This window comes from Macaca thibetana, chromosome 14 (genome assembly GCF_024542745.1).
Source record: "Macaca thibetana thibetana isolate TM-01 chromosome 14, ASM2454274v1, whole genome shotgun sequence".
Taxonomy (NCBI): Eukaryota; Metazoa; Chordata; class Mammalia; order Primates; family Cercopithecidae; genus Macaca; species Macaca thibetana.
Genome location: NC_065591.1, coordinates 50,931,202 through 50,953,045, shown reverse-complemented (window position 1 = coordinate 50,953,045; position 21,844 = coordinate 50,931,202). Strand labels below are relative to the sequence as shown.

The 21,844-nt window shown below is 39.5% G+C and overlaps 1 protein-coding gene across 1 annotated transcript; it reads right to left on the bottom strand.

Moving 5' to 3' along the window:
- Nucleotides 1-4,364: 4,364 nt before the first annotated feature.
- On the bottom strand, nucleotides 4,365-19,742 carry PSMA1 (proteasome 20S subunit alpha 1). The gene is made up of 10 exons (XM_050759421.1): nucleotides 19,653-19,742; nucleotides 18,274-18,318; nucleotides 17,165-17,266; nucleotides 16,935-17,038; nucleotides 13,718-13,806; nucleotides 13,136-13,206; nucleotides 12,890-13,019; nucleotides 9,882-9,961; nucleotides 7,118-7,228; nucleotides 4,365-4,737 (listed from the first exon to the last, which is right to left on the bottom strand). Exons 1-10 carry the CDS (start codon nucleotides 19,653-19,655, stop codon nucleotides 4,681-4,683), a joined length of 792 nt encoding a protein of 263 aa, XP_050615378.1. The 5' UTR covers nucleotides 19,656-19,742; the 3' UTR covers nucleotides 4,365-4,680.
- Nucleotides 19,743-21,844: the final 2,102 nt, after the last annotated feature.

Sequence of the window (21,844 nt, the reverse complement as noted above, 5' to 3'; positions counted from 1 at the left end):
AAGGGAGACAGTCACTGTTTTAAAGGATTTTACGTATCTCCAAAGACCTAATTGTTACAGCTGCAATCAGCCACAGTACTTTTGGTTTTGCCCATTTGAAGTTCCATAGCACGCCCCGCCCCTACCCCTCCCTCTTCCCCCAAAAAGGTTTTATGGTCAATTATTAATAACAAAATATTTTAAAGCTTAAGCAAAATATTGTGAATAAAAAGAGATCTGACGGCAACTGCCCTAATTAACAGGTTCATCTCAGAAGATGGAACACCAATAGTACCTCATTTATGTAGGATCTAGCTCTTTTGAGATTTCTCTTTTTAGAACCATCAAGCAAACTACAAATTCTTTGAGCACCCAAAATGTATTACAAAAGCCATGTGTTGACAGCACTTTAAGAGTGCCTCCTCTGATTCTGTGCACTCATTTTTAAAAAACAGTTGTAGAGTGACTTGAATACAGTTTCCATATACTCTTTACCCAGTTTCTCCCAATAGTAACATCTTGCATATAGTACAATATCAAGAAATTGACAGACATAATTCACCCAACCTTATTCAGACTTCACTAATTTTACATGTACTCATTTTATATTCACTTGTAGACAATTTTATCATTCTTATATGTGTGTGATCACCAACACAGTCGAGACACAGAACAGTTCCATCACAAGGATTCTCATGCTGTCATGTCGTCCTTTGATAGCCATAGCCACCTCCCACACTAACCTGTGGCAACCACTAATAGTTTTCTATGATTTTTATCATCTCAATGTTATATAAATGGAATTATACAATAATATTTTGAGACTGGATTTTTTTACTCAGTGTAATTCCCTTCAGATCAATCCAAGATGTGTGTACAACAGTTTGTTCCTTTTCTGTGTATTCGTTTTTAACATGAAGTTTTACAAATGCAGTTATCTGGTTTCCAAGCCCACTTAACTTACCAAAAAGTGGCAATCTGTCAGCAAAAAAGGTATAAAAACTAGACTTACAGTAAGAAAGCTCAGTTTGGGGCCATCATGGGGTAGGACTTAAACCGTACAGACTTCATTTGCCCCAGAGGTTCATTGTGTTACAGAATAACTTTGAGGTTTCTCATGACCCCAAGTCATTAAGTACTAAATATGAAAAGGCAAGAAAATGTAATGTTTTACATATTACTTTAGTTAGATCTGAACCTACAATTGTCATTGGCAGTGCATATATTTTTCCATATTCTTAAGTACAAAGCTTTTTGAATGGGTATAAGGACCTTAATATTAGCCTCATTAACTCTTCCTGATCTGTTGTAAAACACATTTTGTTTTGGGCTTTTTTACTCTAAGATATAATCATATAATTTTGAATGCCTTTTAAATTATAAATGCAGAGCAAAGACCTTGTCATTATATCAAGGACCATAGAAATTGTGATATCTAAAAAGTCAAGGCCTAGAGAATAGGGACTTGCCCCACCAAATCATGTAATGGCCAAACACTTGAGTTAGAACTAGAACCTGAATCCTGTCATCTACTTTATTACTTTTATTTTTTTGAGACAAGAGTCTCACTCTGTCACCCAGGCCAGAGTACAGCGGTATGATCATAGCTCATTGCAGCCGCAGACTCTGGGCTCAAGTGATTCTCCCACCTCAGCCTCCTGAGTAGCTGGGACCACAGGTGTGTGCCACCACACCCAGCTAAGTTTTAAAAATTTTTGTAGAGATGGGGTCTCACCATATTGCCCAGGTTGGTCTTGAACTCCTGAACTCAAGCAATCCTCCAACCTCAGCCTCTCAAAGTGTTGGGATTACAGGCGTGAGCCAAAACACCTAGCTACTGCCTTTTATTCCATGCCAGTTTTTCAGAGCTGCACATATACATGCTCAATAAATGTCAGGTGAATTGAGTATCTTTGTATCAAAGTGACAGACTTTATAAAACATCATTAGGATTTTACTGTTTGTAATTATTTAGCAGACTAAATGGAGTATGTGAGTACAACAGACTAAACGTGAAAGGGCGTCACAATGAACTGTATATACAGTGGGGTTGAGTATTACTGGAGTGGGAGGACTTTAAGTTCGAAAGTCAGTATATAAGACTAAAAATCACATTGAAAAAATTACTTCAATTGCTCCCGAAATACAATACAGAATATTTATTTATTTATTTATTTTAGTTGAATACAAGCCAACTAGTGGTTTGCATTTGTGGAACAGGTGCATGTTCCACAAGGATAAACATACAATATATTTGTTTTTATTTTTTGAGACAGAGTCTCGCTGTCGCCTGACCAGGCTGGAGTGCAGTGGCATTATCTCAGCTCACTGCAACCTCCGCCTCCCAAGTTCAAGCGATTTTCCTGCCTCAGCCTCCCAAGTAGCTGGGACTACAGGCGTGTGCTACCATGCCCAGCTAATTTTTGTATTTTTAGTAGAGATGGGTTTTTGGCATGTTGGCCAGGCCGGTCTCGAATTCCTGACCTCAGGTGATCCACCCTCCTCGGCCTCCCAAAGTGCTGGGATTACAAGTGTGAGCCACAATATTTTTAAACAACAGAATCATTCAGCAAAGAGAGGCTCACCCAATGGAAGGCATGTGGAAGAGAGACCTGCCTAAGCAAAAGGCAGATTATTACATTTCCCGCTTATGCTCCCTCCCCAGACTATATACCCATTGAGTGTGGAGGCAGGTGGGAGTTTCTGAGTTCACTATTGTGTGTGTGTGTGTGTGTGTGTGTATGTGTGTGAAAAGTTACATGTGCTTGATGTAACTCCATTGTTGGTCAAATAGCCACATGGTACTTGCGTCTAACTCCCAAGCTTACATGGTAGATTCCTGAGGCTACTGGTGGAGAAACTGACATCTTTCCCTTAATAGGGCTCCCAGAGCTACTTTTACCATTCTCTAAGAAATCAGGGAGATTTAAACCTACTAAGGTTTTTGAAGATTTGGGAAAGTTGGGGGGAAAAATAAACTAACATTGTATGAATTTTAGAGTTTAAAAGGTGTTATCACATAAATTCTCCCTTTTAACCCTCAGTATAATTCTCCAAAGGGTTTCCTTAAAATAGTTAAGTAACTTGCCCAAAGCCAGTAGCAGCTAATTAGAATTAGGTCTAAAATGGGTTACTATCTGTAAATTAATTTCTCTTCAGAAAGACGTATTATCTCAGAAAATAAAATAACTCCTCTAGACATCAACAGCCAAATTTTGGATTATGGGTTTTTTAAAATTAAATTAAAATTTTTTTTGAGATGGAGTTTCACTCTTGTTGCCCAGGCTAGAGTGCAATGGTACAATCTCGGCTCACTGCAACCTCTGCCTCCTGGGTTCAAGTGATTCTCCTGCCCCAGCCTCCTGAGTAGCTAGGATTATAGGCATGTGCCAGCACACCCAGCTAATTGTTTCGTATTTTTAGTACAGATGAGGTTTCTCCACGTTGGTCAGGTTGGTCTCGAACCCCTGACCTCAGGTGATCTGCCCACCTTGGCTTCCCAAAGTGCTGGGATTACAGGCATGAGCCGCTGTGCCCAGCCAGGATTATGTTTTTTTGTTTTTTTTTTTTAAATCAGATTATTTCCTCTAATTTCATTTTACATGGTCTAAGATAAAAATGGTTCTGCAATACCTGAGTATACCACTCATGGGAATAACAGAAGGCAGCCTAAAGATCATGCTGGAGTGGGGCTGGAGAGGATAAAAGGTTTAGGATTAAAATTTCCCATGTGTTGTTTTTATAGAAGTTCCCTACAAAGATCAGAGCTACAACTACTGCCATCTGCTGGTTGGAAAGAAAACCATTCATATGATAGTTGATGCTTATATCAGGAAGTGGTGGTTTCTTAGGTTTTAATTAAAATCACCACAGTTGAACCCTGAAATTTTTTTTTTTTTTTTGATACGGAGTCTCGCTCTGTCGCCCAGGCTGCAGTGCAGTGGCGCGATCTCCACTCACTGCAAGCTCCGCTTCCCAGGTTCACGCCATTCTCCTGCCTCAGCCTCCCATGTAGCTGGGACTACAGGTGCCCGCCACCGCGCCTGGCTAATTTTTGTATTTTTAGTAGAGACGGGGTTTCACCGTGTTAGCCAGGATGGTCTCGATCTCCTGACCTCGTGATCCGCCTGTCTCAGCCTCCCAAAGTGCTGGGATTACAGGCGTGAGCCACCGCGCCCGGCCTGAAATTTGTATTCTAAACCAAATCTCCATGGATTCTCATGCAGCCAGTCCATACACTGGAGAATTGTTATACGGCTATGATAGATAAGAGGTATTATTTTTCTCCATCACTAAAAATAAGGCAATTTAATTCGGCAAATGACCAGTTGTAATCCCAACTACTATATACAGTTGAAGCTACTTAAAAAAATAAAAAGCCAATATACCAGGCATTGAAACAATTTTATTTCACAGTTGTCTTTAAAACCACAAAGACACCTATATTCTTCATATAAAAACATTAGTATAGATACCCATACTTTCTAGAAAATGATTATACAGACCCTCTCAAAGAAAAATGTATTCCATTATATAGGTTTCAGTGAGGTTGCTTGGAAAAAACTCACATCTGGACTGATTCCTAAAACATAGCATTCCACCACTCTGCAACTTTTGGTTCAAAGTATAGATTATTGTCATCAGTATGTGGTGCCTATATTCTTACATATTTGATAATACATATATAGACTGGCTTATCACTTAATGTTCCATTGGTTCATCAGCCTTTTCTGCAGGTTCATCAGCAGGTTGAGCAGGCTTAACAGGGAAAGAAAAAAAGAAAATATGTAAAATGAACACTTGATCAGTATACACATCTAATCACAAATATTACATTATAAAAAATTGAGAAAAAGGGGTAAAGAGATATTCTGAATACACAATTTTAGTTCACTGTTCTGTTAACATTTCTGAGCAGTACTTTTTTTTGCTCATGATTTGAGGTGAATAAAGATTTTTTATTTAAAAAAAAAATACAGTTGGCCCTTGAACAACAAAGGTTTAAACAGTGAGGGTCCATTTATATGCAGATTTTTTTCTTTTTCTTTTTGTTTGCTTTTACTCTAACATTGTTTAGGGTGAAGCTTTTGTTTGTTTGTTTTTTTCCAATAAATATAAACTAGCAGACCAACTATGTAGCCCAGAAATATAATAAAAAAGAATAAGAAAAAGGTATGCCATGAATGCATAAAATATTTGTAGAAACTAGTCTATTTGGTTGGGTGCAGCGGTTCACACCTGTAATCCCAACACACTGGGAGGCTGAGGCAGAAGGATTGCTTGAGCCCATGAGTTTGAAACTGGCCTGGGCAACACAGTGAGATCCTGTCTCTACTAAAAAGAAAAAAAAATTGCTGGGCACGGTGGCACACACCTGTAGTTTCAGCTACTTGGTAGGGTAGGGGGAAGTGGGAGAATCGCTTGAGCCCAGGAGTCCAACCTTGCAGTGAGGTCTGATAGCACCACTGCACTCCAGCCTGGACAAGAGGGCAAGACCTTGCCTCAAAAAACAAAAAAAAAAGAAACTAGTCTATTTATGTGTTAAATGCCAGTTTATGTAATCGGTAAGGCTTCCAGTCAACAGCAGGCTATCAGAAGATTTTTAGGAGTCAAAAGTTATATGTGATTTTTCAACTGTGCTGGGGTTTGGCACTACTAAACCCCACACTGTTTGAGGATAACTGTACATATAATTTCACATTTCTGAAAACCTAAATATCATTGAACAATTCTACCATTTTAACATACTTTGTATTGCTCAGGAGTAAAAGCCTCCCTTGTATTATCACTATTAGGCTTAAAATACAATCAGCACTTTTTAGACATTCTTTTCCCCTTTACCAAACTAGTTGTGCGGTATTCCACAGCATTCTTCCCAACAGTGCTAGTTTTTACCAAAAACAGTTTAAATATTGCAAATCTTGCTCCCCCAAATAGTACCAACAATATCCTTTTCAAGTTCAAAATACTCATGCTGTAGAAATTTCCATACTAGATTCATTTTTACTTTCAATTACACAGCTATCAAATAAGCATCTATAAATAGCAAATGTGTATTCTAAACGTCCAGCAAAAAGACCCGTATTTAACCTGAGATTCACTTCTTGATGCTTTTCTCTTCATGAAGAGCCATCTTAGTGTCCAAAGCTGGCCCCCAATGAGCATTTCTTCCAGTTTCCGCTCACAGAGAATCTGGGCCGGGCCAGTGACTCACTTTAACCAACCGAATGGGTGTAAGTGATGTGCCAGTCCTGCATCTCAGCCTTAAGAATGCCTGGCGGCTTTCACTTCTGACTTTTGCAAGCCCTGAGTTGCCAACATGCTAGAGAGACCCTGCTGAAGAAGTGGCCCTGAAACTACATGGATAGAGGCTCAGTCATCCTAGCAGAGGTCTTTGCCTTATAGATGCTCCTCTAAGACACTTAAAAGGTGTTAGTAAAGAAGACAGGTGACTAAAGTTTTCTTGGGTGTTCCAGTTGCACCCCACAAATGACTGCAATGTTTGAGAGATCCCAGACGAGACCAGCAAAGAACCATGTAGCTGAGCCCCAGTCAGCTGCAAAATTGTGAGAAGTAGTGTTTGTTGTTCTAAGCCCCTAAGTTTTGGGGTAGCTTATTACCTAGCAATAGATAACCAAATAATCAACACTTCTCCTCCCCCTTTTTTTTTTGAGAGAGAGTCTCACTCTGTCGCCCAGGCTGGAGTGCAGTGGCGGGATCTCGGCTCACTGCAACCTCCGCCTCCCAGGTTCAAGCGATTCTCCTGCCTCACCTCCTGAGTAGCTGGGACTACAGGTGCGTGCCACCACGCCCAGTTAATTTTTGTATTTTTAATAGAGACGGCCTTTCACCATGTTGGCCAGGATGGTCTCCATCTCTTGACCTCGTGGTTCACCCGCCTCAGCCTCCCGAAGTGCTGGGATTACAGGCATGAGCCACCACACCTGGCCCCCTTTTTGTGTTTATGGAGATCACTGCCCTTTCAATATTTAACTTTATTCAGTTCTTAATTTTCCTGTTGCCATTTGAATTATGGGCCCATTTCAATATTTAAGACAAAATGGAAAATTTACAGATACAGTTGTGGTAAGAACAGCAGCTTACAATAGAACTAAAGCCTCTTGTGATATGATTATACCTGTGCCTTTCTCTGTGGCCTTTCTTCAAGACCTTCGAGGAATGGAGACACATCATCATCATCATAGATTGTAAACTCCAAGTCTTTACCAACAATTCCAATGGAAACATTCTGAAGGGTAAGAAATGGTAAAAGTAAAATAAGATAATTTGGATGAAAAAATACATATAATAAAATATTGGGTGAAAAAAGCAGAATAAGGATTTATATAGCACCTGAATAAAACCTTAAAAACCATTTATGGGTAGGGGAAAAAAGAAGGAAACTAGCAGACCCTTGTCATTTGCAGATTTAATATTAATACTCACTTTTGATTATCATGAGTAACTCCAAAGATCTATATTATCTACAAACATTTTTTAAAAAAGATTATGCAGGTTATAAAGTCTTCACATTGATATTAAACAATAATTATCCAATCACTATAACAAAATGGCTTGATAAAAGTGACTAATCTCACTTTATTAATGATCATTAACTTCAAGTAGGCCTTAGTGGTTCCTGGATCCCACTATACCCGTTCCTACATCATTCATGCTCCCCTTCTTTAAGACACTTCTAACATTCTCCAAGCTCTTTGCAGCTGAAAACCTTGTTCCTTTATTACTGCAAAAACAGAAGCAATTGGAAGAGAACTTTCACAAGTTCCCACTGTATCCACTCTTTCCTATACCTATGTCCCTAGATTCTCTCCTTTCCCATTAAAATTTCCTCTCTAAGGCCAACCCTTCCATCTATGTACTATTAAAGGACATTGCTCTAACAATTTTCTCATTATTTTTCCTCATAAATGCTTCCCTAAATTTACTTGGATTACTCTCACAATCATGCAGCAAATGTGATGTAATTTCTTCCATCTTAAACAAAACAAAACAAAACAAAAAACAATTTATCTCTCCTCTTCCAGTCACCACTCCATTTCTGTGGACCGTCAACAGAAAATATCCTCCAAAGAGCTATCTCCAATTCCTCATCTCCCATTCTCTCCTGATTCCACTATCACGTTTTTGCCTTATCATTCCATTAAGGTTGTCTTGTCAAGTCCTTAGTGACAACTTCATTGCCCTTCCTCCTTGAAAGTTTATTCATTTGCCTCCAATGCCTTATTTTCCAAGTTTTCCTCCTACTTCTTTGACCACCTTTCTCAGTCTTTTTTGCTAATACCTACTCATCTCCCTGTCGCTAAAGGTTAGAGTGTTCTTGGTCCAGTCCTCATAATGCTTGTCTAACTATTCAATTCCTTTAGGAATCTCTTCCAGTCCAGACTCTAAATGCCATTTCTATATAAAGACTTCAAAAATTTGAAATGTAGGTTGGACCACTCTCTGTGGAACTCCATTGGTTGCTTATAACTGCTTACTCTGTACCATCAATTGGACAAAAAGGCATTTCAAATTTTACATGTCCACAACTGACTGCCTGACCTTCCTCCCCAACGCCTACTTTAAAACCTGTTCCTCCCACTGTCTTCTTCACCTCAGTAAATCATAAATCTTTCCTTCCAATTAATCAGGCCCAAAACCTCAGAGACATTCCCCGCTCACACCCTACCACAAATCTATTAGCAAACTTTTTGGCTGTAATTTCAAAAGATATACAAAATTGAACCACTACTCTTCATCTTAAACTCTGTCACTCTGTTCCAATCGCTATCATCTCTCACATGAATTACCTGAATAGCCTTAAAACTATTTCTACTCATAGCCCCACTATCTATCTACCCCTACAATCTTTTTTTTTTTTTTTGAGATGGAGTCTTGCTTCGTCACCCAGGTTGGACTGCATGCACCACCACGCCTGGTTAATTTTTTGTATTTTTAATAGAGACGGGGTTTCACCATGTTGGCCAGGCTGGTCTCAAACTCCTGACCTCAAGTGATCCACCCACCTCAGCCTCCCAAAGTGCTTGGATTACAGGCATGAGCCACCACGCCCAGCCCACAATCTGTTGTTAAAATGCCAACCAGAGTGACTGTTTTAAAACCTAAACCAAATCATGGTATTCCTCTGCTCAAACTCTTAATAGCCCACTCAGAGTAAAATGCAGAGTACCCACAATGCCTTATGGGACCTCCATTACCTCTCTGATTTCTTTCCTTTTCCTCTTGATGATAGATCCCAACACTACTGGCCTCCTTGCCTTGAATACTAGGGCCTTTGCATTTGTATTTCCTAGAATAATTTTGCTCTAGACATCTGCATAGCTCACACTCACTTACCTCCTTTATATCTTTTCCTCAAATTTAATTTTCTTGGTGAAAATATCCTTGACCACCTACCTACATCCAATTAAGTCATTCTTTCTCCTTTTACCCTTTTTTATTTTTTACATAGCATTTATCTTCTTCTAATATACTATATAATATACTTATGTGTATACTGTCTTTCCCTACTAGGATGTATGTTCCATGAAGGAAAAGGTATTTGTTGTGTTTACTATATTTTGAATGCCTAGAAAGTGCCTGCACATGGTAGGTGCTCAATATATATATATTTTTGTTAACTAAATAATACCAAGATAGGCCAATCTGCTGAAAATAACGAAGGACATTTTGCATGAGATTTACTGGTTTTACTGCTTTGTACCAAAAAGAAATGCTTAAAAAATAAAATTGGATTACTTAGCAAATAGCTTAAAGGGAAAGAATCTGCAAGACAATCATATCCCAAATTAAAGAATATTGTATATATACTCCATTACATTTATGCAATAAAGGTTTAAACTGTAACATTAATATCTACAATTGGAAAAGACAATACTTACCTTTGTAGTTAGGTCCTGTTCTGCAGGAAGTGTCTCTCTTAAGGCACGCAGACCATGTTTAACTAGTTCATTTAAATTGCCTATATGTAATAAATCAACAATTATTTCTTAATTTCATTGTTAGGCTTCTGTTATTGATCAAATCTACAGTCTGAAATTGTGGTTTTTAGTTACACACTAAATTTATCACAGTAAAAACAGCCAAGTTTAATGCTAGTCATACAATCTTTTAATAGCATTCTGTGACATTGCTGATCATTATTTAATGAGAGGACTCATTATTTCTGTTACAATTTTGATCTTCTCTTTTGCTAGGTCAAATCAAAATCCCGACAACAAATTATACAACTCCAAGTTTTGTAGAATGTGTTCTGTAGAATCCTAGTCCCTATATTTGCTCATTGTAAAAAGGAATCTCCAACTTATTCTATGTGGCCAGTATTACTGATACCAAGAATAAAGACCTCACAAGAAAAGAAAACTACAGACCCAATATAGATGCAAAAAATAATAACAATAATAAAAAAATAAAACCCTCAACAAAAACTACAAATGGAACCTGGCAACATATTAAAAAATTATATACCATAGACAAGCGAGATTTATCCCAAGAATGATAAGTTAGTTTAACAACTGAAAGTCAGTGTAACACACGTTAACAGAAGGAAGGGGGAAACCTGCATAATCACCTCAAGAGATGCATAAAAAGCATGTGATAAAACCTAAAATCCTTGCATAATAAAAACACAAAACTAGTAATTGAAAGCAACCTCTTATAGAGGGCATCTACAAAAAGCTGACAGGTAACATCATTTTTGTTTTTGAGACGTAGTCTCGCTCTGTCGCCTAGGCTGGAGTGCAGTGGGGCAGTCTCGGCTCACTGCAAGCTCTGCCTCCCGGGTTCATGCCATTCTCCTGCCTCAGCCTCCCGAGTAGCTGGGACTACAAGTGCCCACCACCACGCCCGGCTAATTTTTTGTATTTTTAGTGGAGACGGGGTTTCGCCGTGTTAGCCAGGATGGTCTCGATCTCCTGACCTCGTGATCCACCTGCCTTGGCCTCCCAAAGTGCTGGGATTACAGGCGTGAGGCACCACGCCCGGCCAGGTAACATCATTCTTAATAGTGAATGACTAAAAGCTTTTCCCTTAAGTTAAGGAACAAAGAAAAGAATGTTTGTTCATGCAACTTCTATTCATCATTGTACCAGAGGTTCCAGCCAGGGCAATTAGAAAGGAGAAAGTAAAACTATCTCTATTCCCAGATGACACGATCTCAGGAATCTATAAAAAAATGACTAGAACTAATAAACGAGTTCAGCAAGATTGCAAGATATAAGATTGATATACAAAAATCAACTGTATTTCTACGTAGTTGCAATGAATAATATGCAATGAAATTAAGAACACAATTCTGTTCACAACAGCACCAAAAATAATAAAATACTTATAACACAAATATGATTTGTACATGGAAAACTACAAAACATCAGTGAAAGAATTAAATACCTGGCCGGGTGCAGTGGCTCATGCCTGTAATCCCAGCACTTAGGGAGGCCGAGGCAGGTGGATCACCTGAGGTTGGGAGTTTAAGACCAGCCTGACCAACAACATGGAGAAACTCTGACTCTACTAAAAATATGAAATTAGCTGGGCGTGGTGGCGAGTCTGTAATCCCAGCTACTCAGAAGGCTGAGGCAAGAGAATTGCTTGAACCCGGGAGGCAGAGGTTGCAATGAGCCAAGATTGTGCCATTGCACTCCAGTCTGGGCAACAAGAAGAGCGAAACCCCATCTCAAGAAAAAAAAGAAAAAAAGAATTAAATACCTAAATAAATGAAGATATTCCATGTTCATGGATCAGATGCCTTGTATCATTTAAGTAACAGTACTCCCCAGAATTATCTATGGATTTATTGCAATCTTTAGGAATCTCCTATGCAGGTTGAAATGTGCTAGGCAGAGGGTGCCGATATGAGCAGTTCTGAATCAAACTGGACACTGAGTTTCCAATGAGCTTCCCTGGGCAGAAACATCACATACATATTGCTGCAAGTGTACTCTGTGACTCCTTCTGGGAAGGAAAGAGCATAAGAAAGCCTGCACATAGATTCCTCTGGACTGTATTTTTCCTTAATGATCCACCTATGTATTGTTATTTTATTGTTATAAGTCTTAACCTGGGTGTACAACCATATGCTGAGTGCTTTAAGTCCTAGCAAATCTCCCAATTTAGGGGTAACCTTGGGGACCCCAATCCATTTACCATAATTTAAAATGTTAAACTTTAAGCAAGCATTTACCAAGCTTATTTGTCCAAGGAATCCTCTTTTCCCAAAGTTAAACCTATTGTCATCCTACAACAGTTTGCTTTGAGTAATGTCAATTAAACTATTTTTCTCTGCATTCACTAAACTCCAAATATTTCCTCCAAAGAATGCTATGTCACCAGAAAACAGATAAGATGACAAAGAAATGTAAAACCCAATACCCTCCTTCCAATGCAAAGCAAAGCAAAGCACTTGAAAACCTGCCCTGTCATAATATCTTACCTCTTTTACCTTCTTTTCCCTCAGCTACACTGCCTTTTTATTTCTTGTTTATGGACTACTAATGCAGAAATGTCTGTGTGGCTTAAAATAAGACTCACAGAAAACTAAAAGTGAACAGAGCTTACAACTGGCAGGTAGTATAGTGGTTCTCCACTCTCCACTCCACAAGGCACACTTCTGACCAACTGAATCAAGAATTTTCAAGGTTGGGAACACATTTATATTTTGAAAAAGTTCTAGTCATGATTGAAACTACGGTATCAATTTTAACTTCTGGCGGTAACCAGAAGTTGAAGTTAGTATATGTGACAGAAACAAACTCTTCTGGGGCTTAATTTAAAAAAAAAATTCTTTCTGTAAGACTGATAGTTTTATGTAGTTAGGATACTATATTTATTTACTATATAGACTGGAAGAGGCCAAAAAAAAAAAAAAAAAAAAAGCAAGGCTATCACTTACACTCCATAAATTCAGACATATGTCTCTCCAAGTAAGTACGAGCTGACTGGGATCGGGCTCCAATGGACATGGCTCTGCAGTCAAAATAGTTAGCAGATGGACAGGTTTGGAAAATGTGAGGGCCCATATCCTACAAATAGAAATAAATACACCACATAATTATTTACGTTGGTTGAACTAAAATTTATAAAAATTTCTAGTTAATAAAAAAAATCATTAACATATAACAATATTCAATGAACTTACATCATAACCGGCAATAAGCAGCCCAACACCATATGGTCTCCGGCCATATCGTTGTGTTGGTATCTGGGTCTCTTAGACTGGTTAAAGAGCTTGTTTTAACAAGGAATGAAGTACTATCTTTATTTTCAAATTATACATTATTAACAAAGGTATCTGGCTTATTCCTTAATTGTTATATAATCCACCAGAGAAATAACGCAAAAGGACACTATTTCTTTGGCCTAATATAAAATGTTTGCCTTTCTACCAAATCTAAGAAAGAGTGCCAACAAAATGATTTCTTCCCATGTAAAACCTGATTTGTTTTGGATACAAGGGATCTAGGATTTCTTGGGACATCTAGAACCATTAGGAAACTTTAAATCCCCTCTAAAAAGATGCTTAATTTTCCTGAAGTTGGGCTTATCTATGTCTAGCAAATATCAATTGCTTATAAAGGCTAATGAAAGAGCAACCCAATTTGTTGTTTTAAAGTTTTCACAATCTTACCTATGTCATGTTATTATCATATTCCTAATAATTAACAGAAGTATCAAAACCCTTCAAAGTTCATATCCATAAATGCTAACATAAAAAGGATACTGCTTCCAATTAGAGATACAAGACGAGACACAGGCAGTGGTCTATCAAATACAAATCTGGAATCCAAACACTCCTGACGCATAAAATTACTAAAAAAGAAACAAAGTTTAGTAATTGCAAATTATAGACAACTATTCCAATCTAAATTGTTTGATTTCACTTCGCATTATTCCAAGTGTTTACATGGATCACATCCATATAAGACAGACAGAAGGTAAGAAAGACATGCCTGCAAGGGTGCGTTTTTGTGCCAAACTCTGGAGCCACATAAGGTTTTTAAAAAATACTGAAATATTTTTTAGCTCTAGAGAATCTTTGTCTCACAGCACTTATAGAACAGAGAAGGCTGAACAAGAGAAAAAGAGCAACCTCTCTTCTCTTATCCTTCCCACTGTCAGCAATCTTAATTCTAGATCTTGAACCAGCAAAAAGATTATCTATTCTGTCCTTTTTTCTTGAAAGCAGACTAACATTTCCCCGAAAGAGCAACTATAAGAAATGGAAACCACAGCAGAGGGCATCTTTACGTATTCCTGCCACTGTTACTTCTATTCATAAGAAGCACTCTAGAGGAGATAGTGGACACTAGCCGCTGAGTCTCACTGTTAAATCTGATGAAATTCAAGCAAGGTTAACACTGGGGAGAAGAGAATTCATGCCTATAAATAAGATCAACAAGAAATGGATATGCTCCTTTCTTTCAATGTTGCTTTGTCCAGTATATGTGTATGTCACATCTGATCATCACATGGTTGACTACAGGAACCAAGCTATTTGTTCAGTACTTGTATGCAAGTCCATTTCCCAATGCTGTCTAAAAGTAAACTGCCCAATATCGCATGCAATAATCACATGTGGCTATGGAGCCCTTGAAAAGAAGCTAGACTGAATTCAGAAGTACAAAATAACATACCAAATTTCAAAGACTTAGTACCTAAAAACGTGCAATAACTCATTAATAAAGTTTTTATATTGATTATGTGTTGGCATGGCAATATTTTATAGATTGAATTAAATAAAATGTTTGATAATACATTTTCCATTTTGAAGAGTAGGTGGAAACCCTTAAGGCTGTCATTATATTGCTGACTTAGAGTAAGGGACTGGCTGAATAACTTGAAATTCTTTCCTTCTTTTTTTTTTTTTTTATACTGAGTTTCACTCTTGTCGCCCAGGCTGGAGTACAATGGCATGATCTCAGTTCAATGCAACCTCTGCCTCCTGGGTTCAAGCGATTCTCTTGCCTCAGCCTCCCGAGTAGCTGGAATTACAGGCGCCTGCCACCATGCTCAGCTAATTTTTTTTATTTTTAGTAGAGACAGGGTTTCATGATGTTGGCCAGGCTGGTCTCAAACTCCGGACCTCAGGTGATCCACCTGCTTCAGCCTCCCATAGTGCTGGGATTACAGGCATGAGACACCACGCTCAGCCTGAAATTCTTAAACAATAGCACTACTATTTACACTGCTTTTGCTGCTGCTGTTGTTTTAAGAATAGGGTCTCACTCGGCCTGGTGCTGTGGCTCACACCTGTAATCCCAGCACTTTGGGAGGACGAGGCAGGCGGATCACAAGGTCAGGAGTTCTAGACCAGCCTGGCCAATATGGCAAAACCCCGTCTCTACTAAAAATGCAAAAATTAGCCGGGTGTGGTGGCACATGCCTGTAGTCCCAGCTACTTGGGAGGTTGAGGCAGAAGAATCGCTTGAACTCTGGAGGCGGAGCCGAGATCATACCACTGCACTCTAGCCTGGGTGACAGCATGAGACTCTGTTTCAAAAAAAAAAAAAAAAAAAAATAGAATCTCACTCTGTCACCTAGGCTAGAGTACAGTAGCACTATCATAGCTCACTGCAACCTTGAAATCCTGGACTCAAGCAATCCTCCCACCTCAGCCTTTTGAGTAGCTAGGACAACACGTGTGTGCCACCACACTCAGCTAAGTTTTAAAATTTTTTGTAGAGATGGGGATTCACTATGTTGCCCTGGTCTCAAATTCTTGGCCTTAAGCTTCTCAAAGAGCTGGGATTATAGGTAGGAGCCACTGTGCCAGGCCCACCCTTATAATTTATATTCTTTCTTTCCTAATCAAATCACAAATTTAAGAGATTAGTTTTAGCTAACTGCCTGCCATCCACAATACACATACTCACATAATACCTGAAAGGCTCTGTGTTAGTGCTTTACGGTAGGCAATTTAAAATATTTAAAAATAGGCTGGGCATGGTGGCTCACACCTATAATCCCAGCACTTTGGGAGGCTGAGGTGGGTGGATCACCTGAGGTCAGGAGTTCAAGACTAGCCTGGCCAATATGGCGAAACCCCGTCTCTACTAAAAATACAAAAATTAGCCAGGCGTGGTGGCGGGTGCCTGTAATCCCAACTACTCGGGAGGCTGAGGCAGGAGAATTGCTTGAACCTGGGAGGTGGAAGTTGCAGGGAGCTGAGATCGTGCCAGTGCACTCCAGCCTGGGTGGGTGTGAGACTCCATCTCAAAAATAATAATAATAATAATAATATTTAAAAGTAGCCTTGATACAGAAAACACTGGAAAAAATTCAGTGTTTAGGTATTTAGCCCAATCTCAGATACTAAGTGGTGAAGGTGAGAACTCAATCTGTGCAATTTCAAAGCCCTATCTCTTCATTTACATATTGCCTTTCAACCATAAATAATCTGTCTCTTCTAGACTCTCACAGAAATTTTTCTGTTATATTATAGATAAACTAGATTTGAGTTTATAGATAAACTTGCCTTCAAGTTCCTTTAAGACAAGATCCATGTCTGAGTCACTTATGTATACCCTGCAGTATCCAGTATTGAGCATTGCAAAAAATAAATGTCTAATAAATACTGATGTATTGAAGAAAACAAGCACAAAGAAAACATGTATGGTTCAGCTTCTCCTTAGAAACCAGACAAAAGTATCAACCTCTTCTTAGACATAACAGGGTCTCAAACAATATACATTGTATTAACAAATATCACATTACTCAGGGACTTCTAAAAAGTGCTGATGTTTAATTTTATGAGTTATTCCTATGGGGATCAAAAAATGGAAAATTTAATAACAAACTCAAACCCACCAAGGTATTCCTAATCTTAATTTACAAGCATTCTGGCAGACAACTTCCTAAAATATCTTATCTGGATCTTTTTGAGAAAACTAATCAATTATGAATCAAAAAGGATGTTTATTTTTCATGATTATACTTACCATAACAGTCTAGCATCAGCAGTAAGCCCCGCAATTGAGATACCAATATGGTTGTCAACATGGAGAATTTTTTTCTGATGAGCTGCAAGCTCTGATTGTGCCCTCTAAATGGAGACATTATAAGATGTTAAAAAAAAAAATGTAAAAATAAGTTTACAACCTTACTGTCTATGGTGAAATTTACATTAATAGTTTTTTACAGAGGAAGACATATTTATTACTTTACTTACTTTCAATGCAACCAACACTGCATGAGTTTTTGATTTCAGACCAACTGTGGCTGAACCTTGTTTAACAGCTTCCATTGCATATTCAATTTGATGAATCCTGCCCTAAAGAAAAAAAAAACAAAACCACATCTTAGAAGGCCTTTTATAACTTAAAAATTAGAGTTTTCAAATGTCAGGTGGGCATAGTTAAATCTCAACTGATTTTTTTTTAAATCAAGAAACTTTTTTTTTGAGACAGGTTCTCACTCTGTCACCCAGGCTGGAGTGCAGTGGCACAATCTTCAGCTCAGTACAACCTCTGCCTCCTGGGCTCAGGCAATCCTCTCAAATCACCGTCCCCAGTAGCTGGGACTATAGGCAGGCACCACCACGCCCAGCTTATTTTTGTATTTCTTGTAGAGACCAGGTTTCATGTTGTTCAGGGTGGTCTTGAACTCCAAGACTCAAGCAATCTACCTTCCTCGGCCTCCCAAAGTGCTGGGATTACAGGCATAAGCCACTGCGCCTAGCCAAAAGCTTATTTTAAAATAAATTTTGTTGTATATACTTAAGGTATGCAACATGATGTTGTAAGATACACATATATAGTAGGGTCACTATCGCAGAATGAACACATCCATTGTCTCACATACTTACCCATTTTCCTCTGCTGTGGCAAGAGCTATCAACTATTCACTTAGCAAAAATCCTGAATACAAAACACTACCTGCATTATTAGCTGTAGTCTTCATGTTGTACCTTAGATCCTTCCACTTGCTCAACCTACATATTTGATACTTTGTATCTCCTCTTTTTTCCTCCCCACTGCTATTCCCTACCCTGGTAACCACTGTTTTATTCTCTCTCTCTATATATTTGCTCTTTTAAACAAAACATTCCACATATAAGTGAGAGCATGAAATATTTTTCTTTCTGTTTCTGGCTTATTTCACTTAACATAATGTCCTCTAGGTCCATTAGGAGACCTATTTTAATTATAAATGCAACTTCCAAGAACGACTAAAATATTATATTCCATTTTCCCCAAGCCTATGCTCTCACAAGCTTCTAAATATATTGCAGCCACAAAAAGCCATTTCACAGAAATAGTTTAAAAAACATTATTTTACCTGCGGGCTCCAAACAGTGACATCATTGTCGTACTGATTTCGAAACTAAAAGTAAAAGAAAAAAAGACCTGTTAATAGAAGAACATTTCAAATCCCAACTCTAACATTCATTAAGAAATATGCTTGTGTTTCCATTCAATGTTAAGGCACTCTGTTCATGCAATCTTACTGGAAGATTACTACTGTACTCAGACGTAAGCCAATTCTACATTTACCATAAACTGGTGGGAGAGGGAGAAGCAGATCTAAATGGGTCCTATTTTTCCAACCTCTTATTCTAAAACCCTCCATAGCAATCCCTTTAGGCTCAATTACTAAAGTTCACAATCAACTTTCTTGCCTATTTTTGCTTATGCTGCTCCCTTTTATTGGGACCTAATAAATGGTTAAAAGCCTTTCTCTTCTTTAAGTTAGCTTAAATGTCGATTTCTGGAAGTCTTCTCCTTTTCTTCCCAAATCCCCCTAACACATACTCCCACAGTTCTTTATCTAAACGTCCCTTTCTGTTTTTATGATTAGCTTTTCTTCCCAAATCCCCCTAACACATACTCCCACAGTTCTTTATCTAAACGTCCCTTTCTGCTTTTATGATTAGGGACATGTATGACTTTTGAACGTTCACTGTAGTTATGCTTGTACAAATGCTCTGTCTGTATATTCATATTGAACAAAAATGTCCTCAGAAAGTTAGAGGTGGACACAAACAGCTGCAGCGATAGAACCATTACGGCTATTATGACTATTATAACAAGTCTAGCAGTGCTGGGGAGACTAATCACGGGAGTGAGATTGAGTGCGAGCACAGCACTGGAAACCCAGAACCCTATGTTGTAACCCAGATTCCATCACTTCCCCTCTCAGCCTCGGCTTACTCATCTGTAAATAGGTGACTGGACAAAATTATTGAAAAGGGCCTCTTCTAACCGAAGTCTAGGGGAGAGAGAAATCAGACGGACCCACCAGGAAAACGGACGCGGTCCAGGAACACAAACCTGGGGGTCAAGTCCGCACTGGTGGTACAGGTAGGCCTCCAAGTCTCTGTCTTCTCCTCTCCCATACACAGCACTAGGGGCTATTCTGGACCGCTCAGAATCTACTCCACTGAAGGAACCTGAGGGGCGAACTCATCTAGCTGACAGAGGAGGAAGTGTCGGAGGCTTCCCGGGAAGCGAAAGCGGTGGAAAGGCCGCACTGGCTACCGACAGCCCCTAGCCCGGCCAGGCCGGAGATGCTGAATCACTGCCGGAGCCCGGCCGTCTGCCGAGGCTCCCATACCTCGTGGCCCCGGGCGGCGCTAAGGATGACAGGAGAGGTGGCTCGTCATCCCCCAGTCACCGGAGCTCTGCCCTAAACCTTCCAGAGGTCGGGATTCAACGTACCATGTTGGCGGCGCGGGCCTGGTTGCGGCCTCCAGCAAAACTGAGAATCAAGGAGGTGCTGCCGAAAGTATCGCTCAGCGATCTACAGAGAAGTCTGCGGGAGTCTGATGGCGGCGGCGCAGGGTAGCGCAGTCTATTCCAGAGATATCGATAGGCTTGCAACACTTCCCCTTCCTTAAAACTCTCCGACCGCTCGGCCGCGGGCGGAGCCTGGGAAGATCTAGTAACTGAGATTGGCGGGAAACCCAGGGCTGGGAGTGCCGGCGGCTGAGAGCTGCGGGGCACCCCCTGTCACGTAGCCCTTCCTGGTTCCTGTGTATTGCGGATTCCCTCCAGTTTCTCCCGGTGGCGGGCTGCATCTAAAGTCTTACGAGGCAACAGCCGTGACTCCGGGTGATACTAGCTCTCATTCACCTTCCACAGATTTTGGGGTGTTACGTGACTGAAAGAAACGAGGCTGCAGGAAAGCCCCAAGATAACGATCCGTTTCTGTGTGTCAGCCGTATTCTTCCTCGAGTATCTTGTTTGTGTACATGCTTTTATTTGTATTAAGGTTGGTGCAAAAGTAACCGCGGTTTTTGCCATTTGGCAAAATACCTTGGAATGCTCTTCCTTATTCCCTATCTTTCAAGGCTCTGTTGTCGTTAACCCCTCATTATTATTATGATTGGTTTCCTCCACCAGACTTTGAACTCCATGAGGGCGCTGTCTTTCTGTGTCCTCAAAACCAAGCATGATACCTGATTAGGCCACTGAGAAAAAATGGACACGTTCTTTCGATTTACCTATTTTGTCTTTTGAGAGCATCTTTCCGTAATGAAATAGTCTGACATCTTTGCAAACAGCTGCCAATCTAACATCCACCGGCTATTTACATTCTTTGTAAAAAAAGAGACTGGGTGCGGTAGCCTGTAATCCCAGCACTATCGGAGGCCGAGGGCGGAGGATCGCTTAAGCCCAGGAGTTCGAGATCACTATATTATTTTAATACAGTGGGACCTCGTCGCTACAATAATAATAATAATACTAAAATAAAAAAGGCTGGGCATGTTGGCATGCGCCTGTGGTCCCAGTTACTCGGGAAGCTGAAGTGGGAGGATCTCTTAAGCCCGGGAGATCGAGGTTGTAGTGAGCCGTGGTCGCGCCATTGCACTCCAGCCTGCCTGGGCGACAGAGATTCTGTTTCAAAAAAAAAAAAAAAAAAAAAGCCGGGCGCGGTGGCTCACGCCTGTAATCCCAACACTTTGGAGGGCAGAGGCGGGTGGATCACGAGGTCAGGAGATCGGACCATCCTGGCCAACATGGTTAAACCCCGTCTCTACCAAAAATACAAAAATTAGCCGAGCGTGGTGGCGTGCGCCTGTAGTCCCAGCTACTCAGGAGGCTGAGGCAGGAGAATCGCTTGAATCGGGGAGACGGAGGTTGTGGTGAGCCGAGATCATGCCACTGCACTCCAGCCTGGGCGACAGAGTGAGACTCAGTCTCAAAAAAAAAAAAAAAAAAAGTACTAAATTGTTCTCCAGAAATGTTTTACCAACATATACTCTCAACAGTAGTATATGAGGTTGCCTCCTCTAATTCATCAACACTGGTTATTGCCGTATTTCTAAAAAACACTGTTGATTTGGTGGACTAAATTAACAGATTAAATTAATAGATTGTTCTCTTTCGTTTCTCCAGAACCCAGCACAATGCATGGCACATATTGTTTATAAATAGTGCTAAATGATTAAATAAATGCTCATTTATAAATTGTCATATACTACGTAAACATTTTGACAGTTCTTTCCATATATATCTCTCTAGCCACATGCCTCACACAGATGTGTAATATACAATTTAAAAAAATAAGATGATACTGAACTGTTTTTATTAATACACTTAAAAAGTTATAGCTATCATATGTCCATAAGTAATCGTCTATATTATTTTCAATAGTTGCATAGTATTTTATTTTATGGAAATACAATAATTTGCCTAACTATTGGTGTGCAATTAGATTGTTTCCAAGTTATTGGTGTCATAAAAATACTATAATGAATATTCTTGTACATACACACCTATTGTGTGCATAATTACCTTCCCTCATGAAGAATTCATATAATTGTGGGGTCAAAGGGAATTTACATTTACAGTTATGATAAATATGGCTGAGTTGCAAAAAAAGTTGTATCCATTTAATATTCTACGCT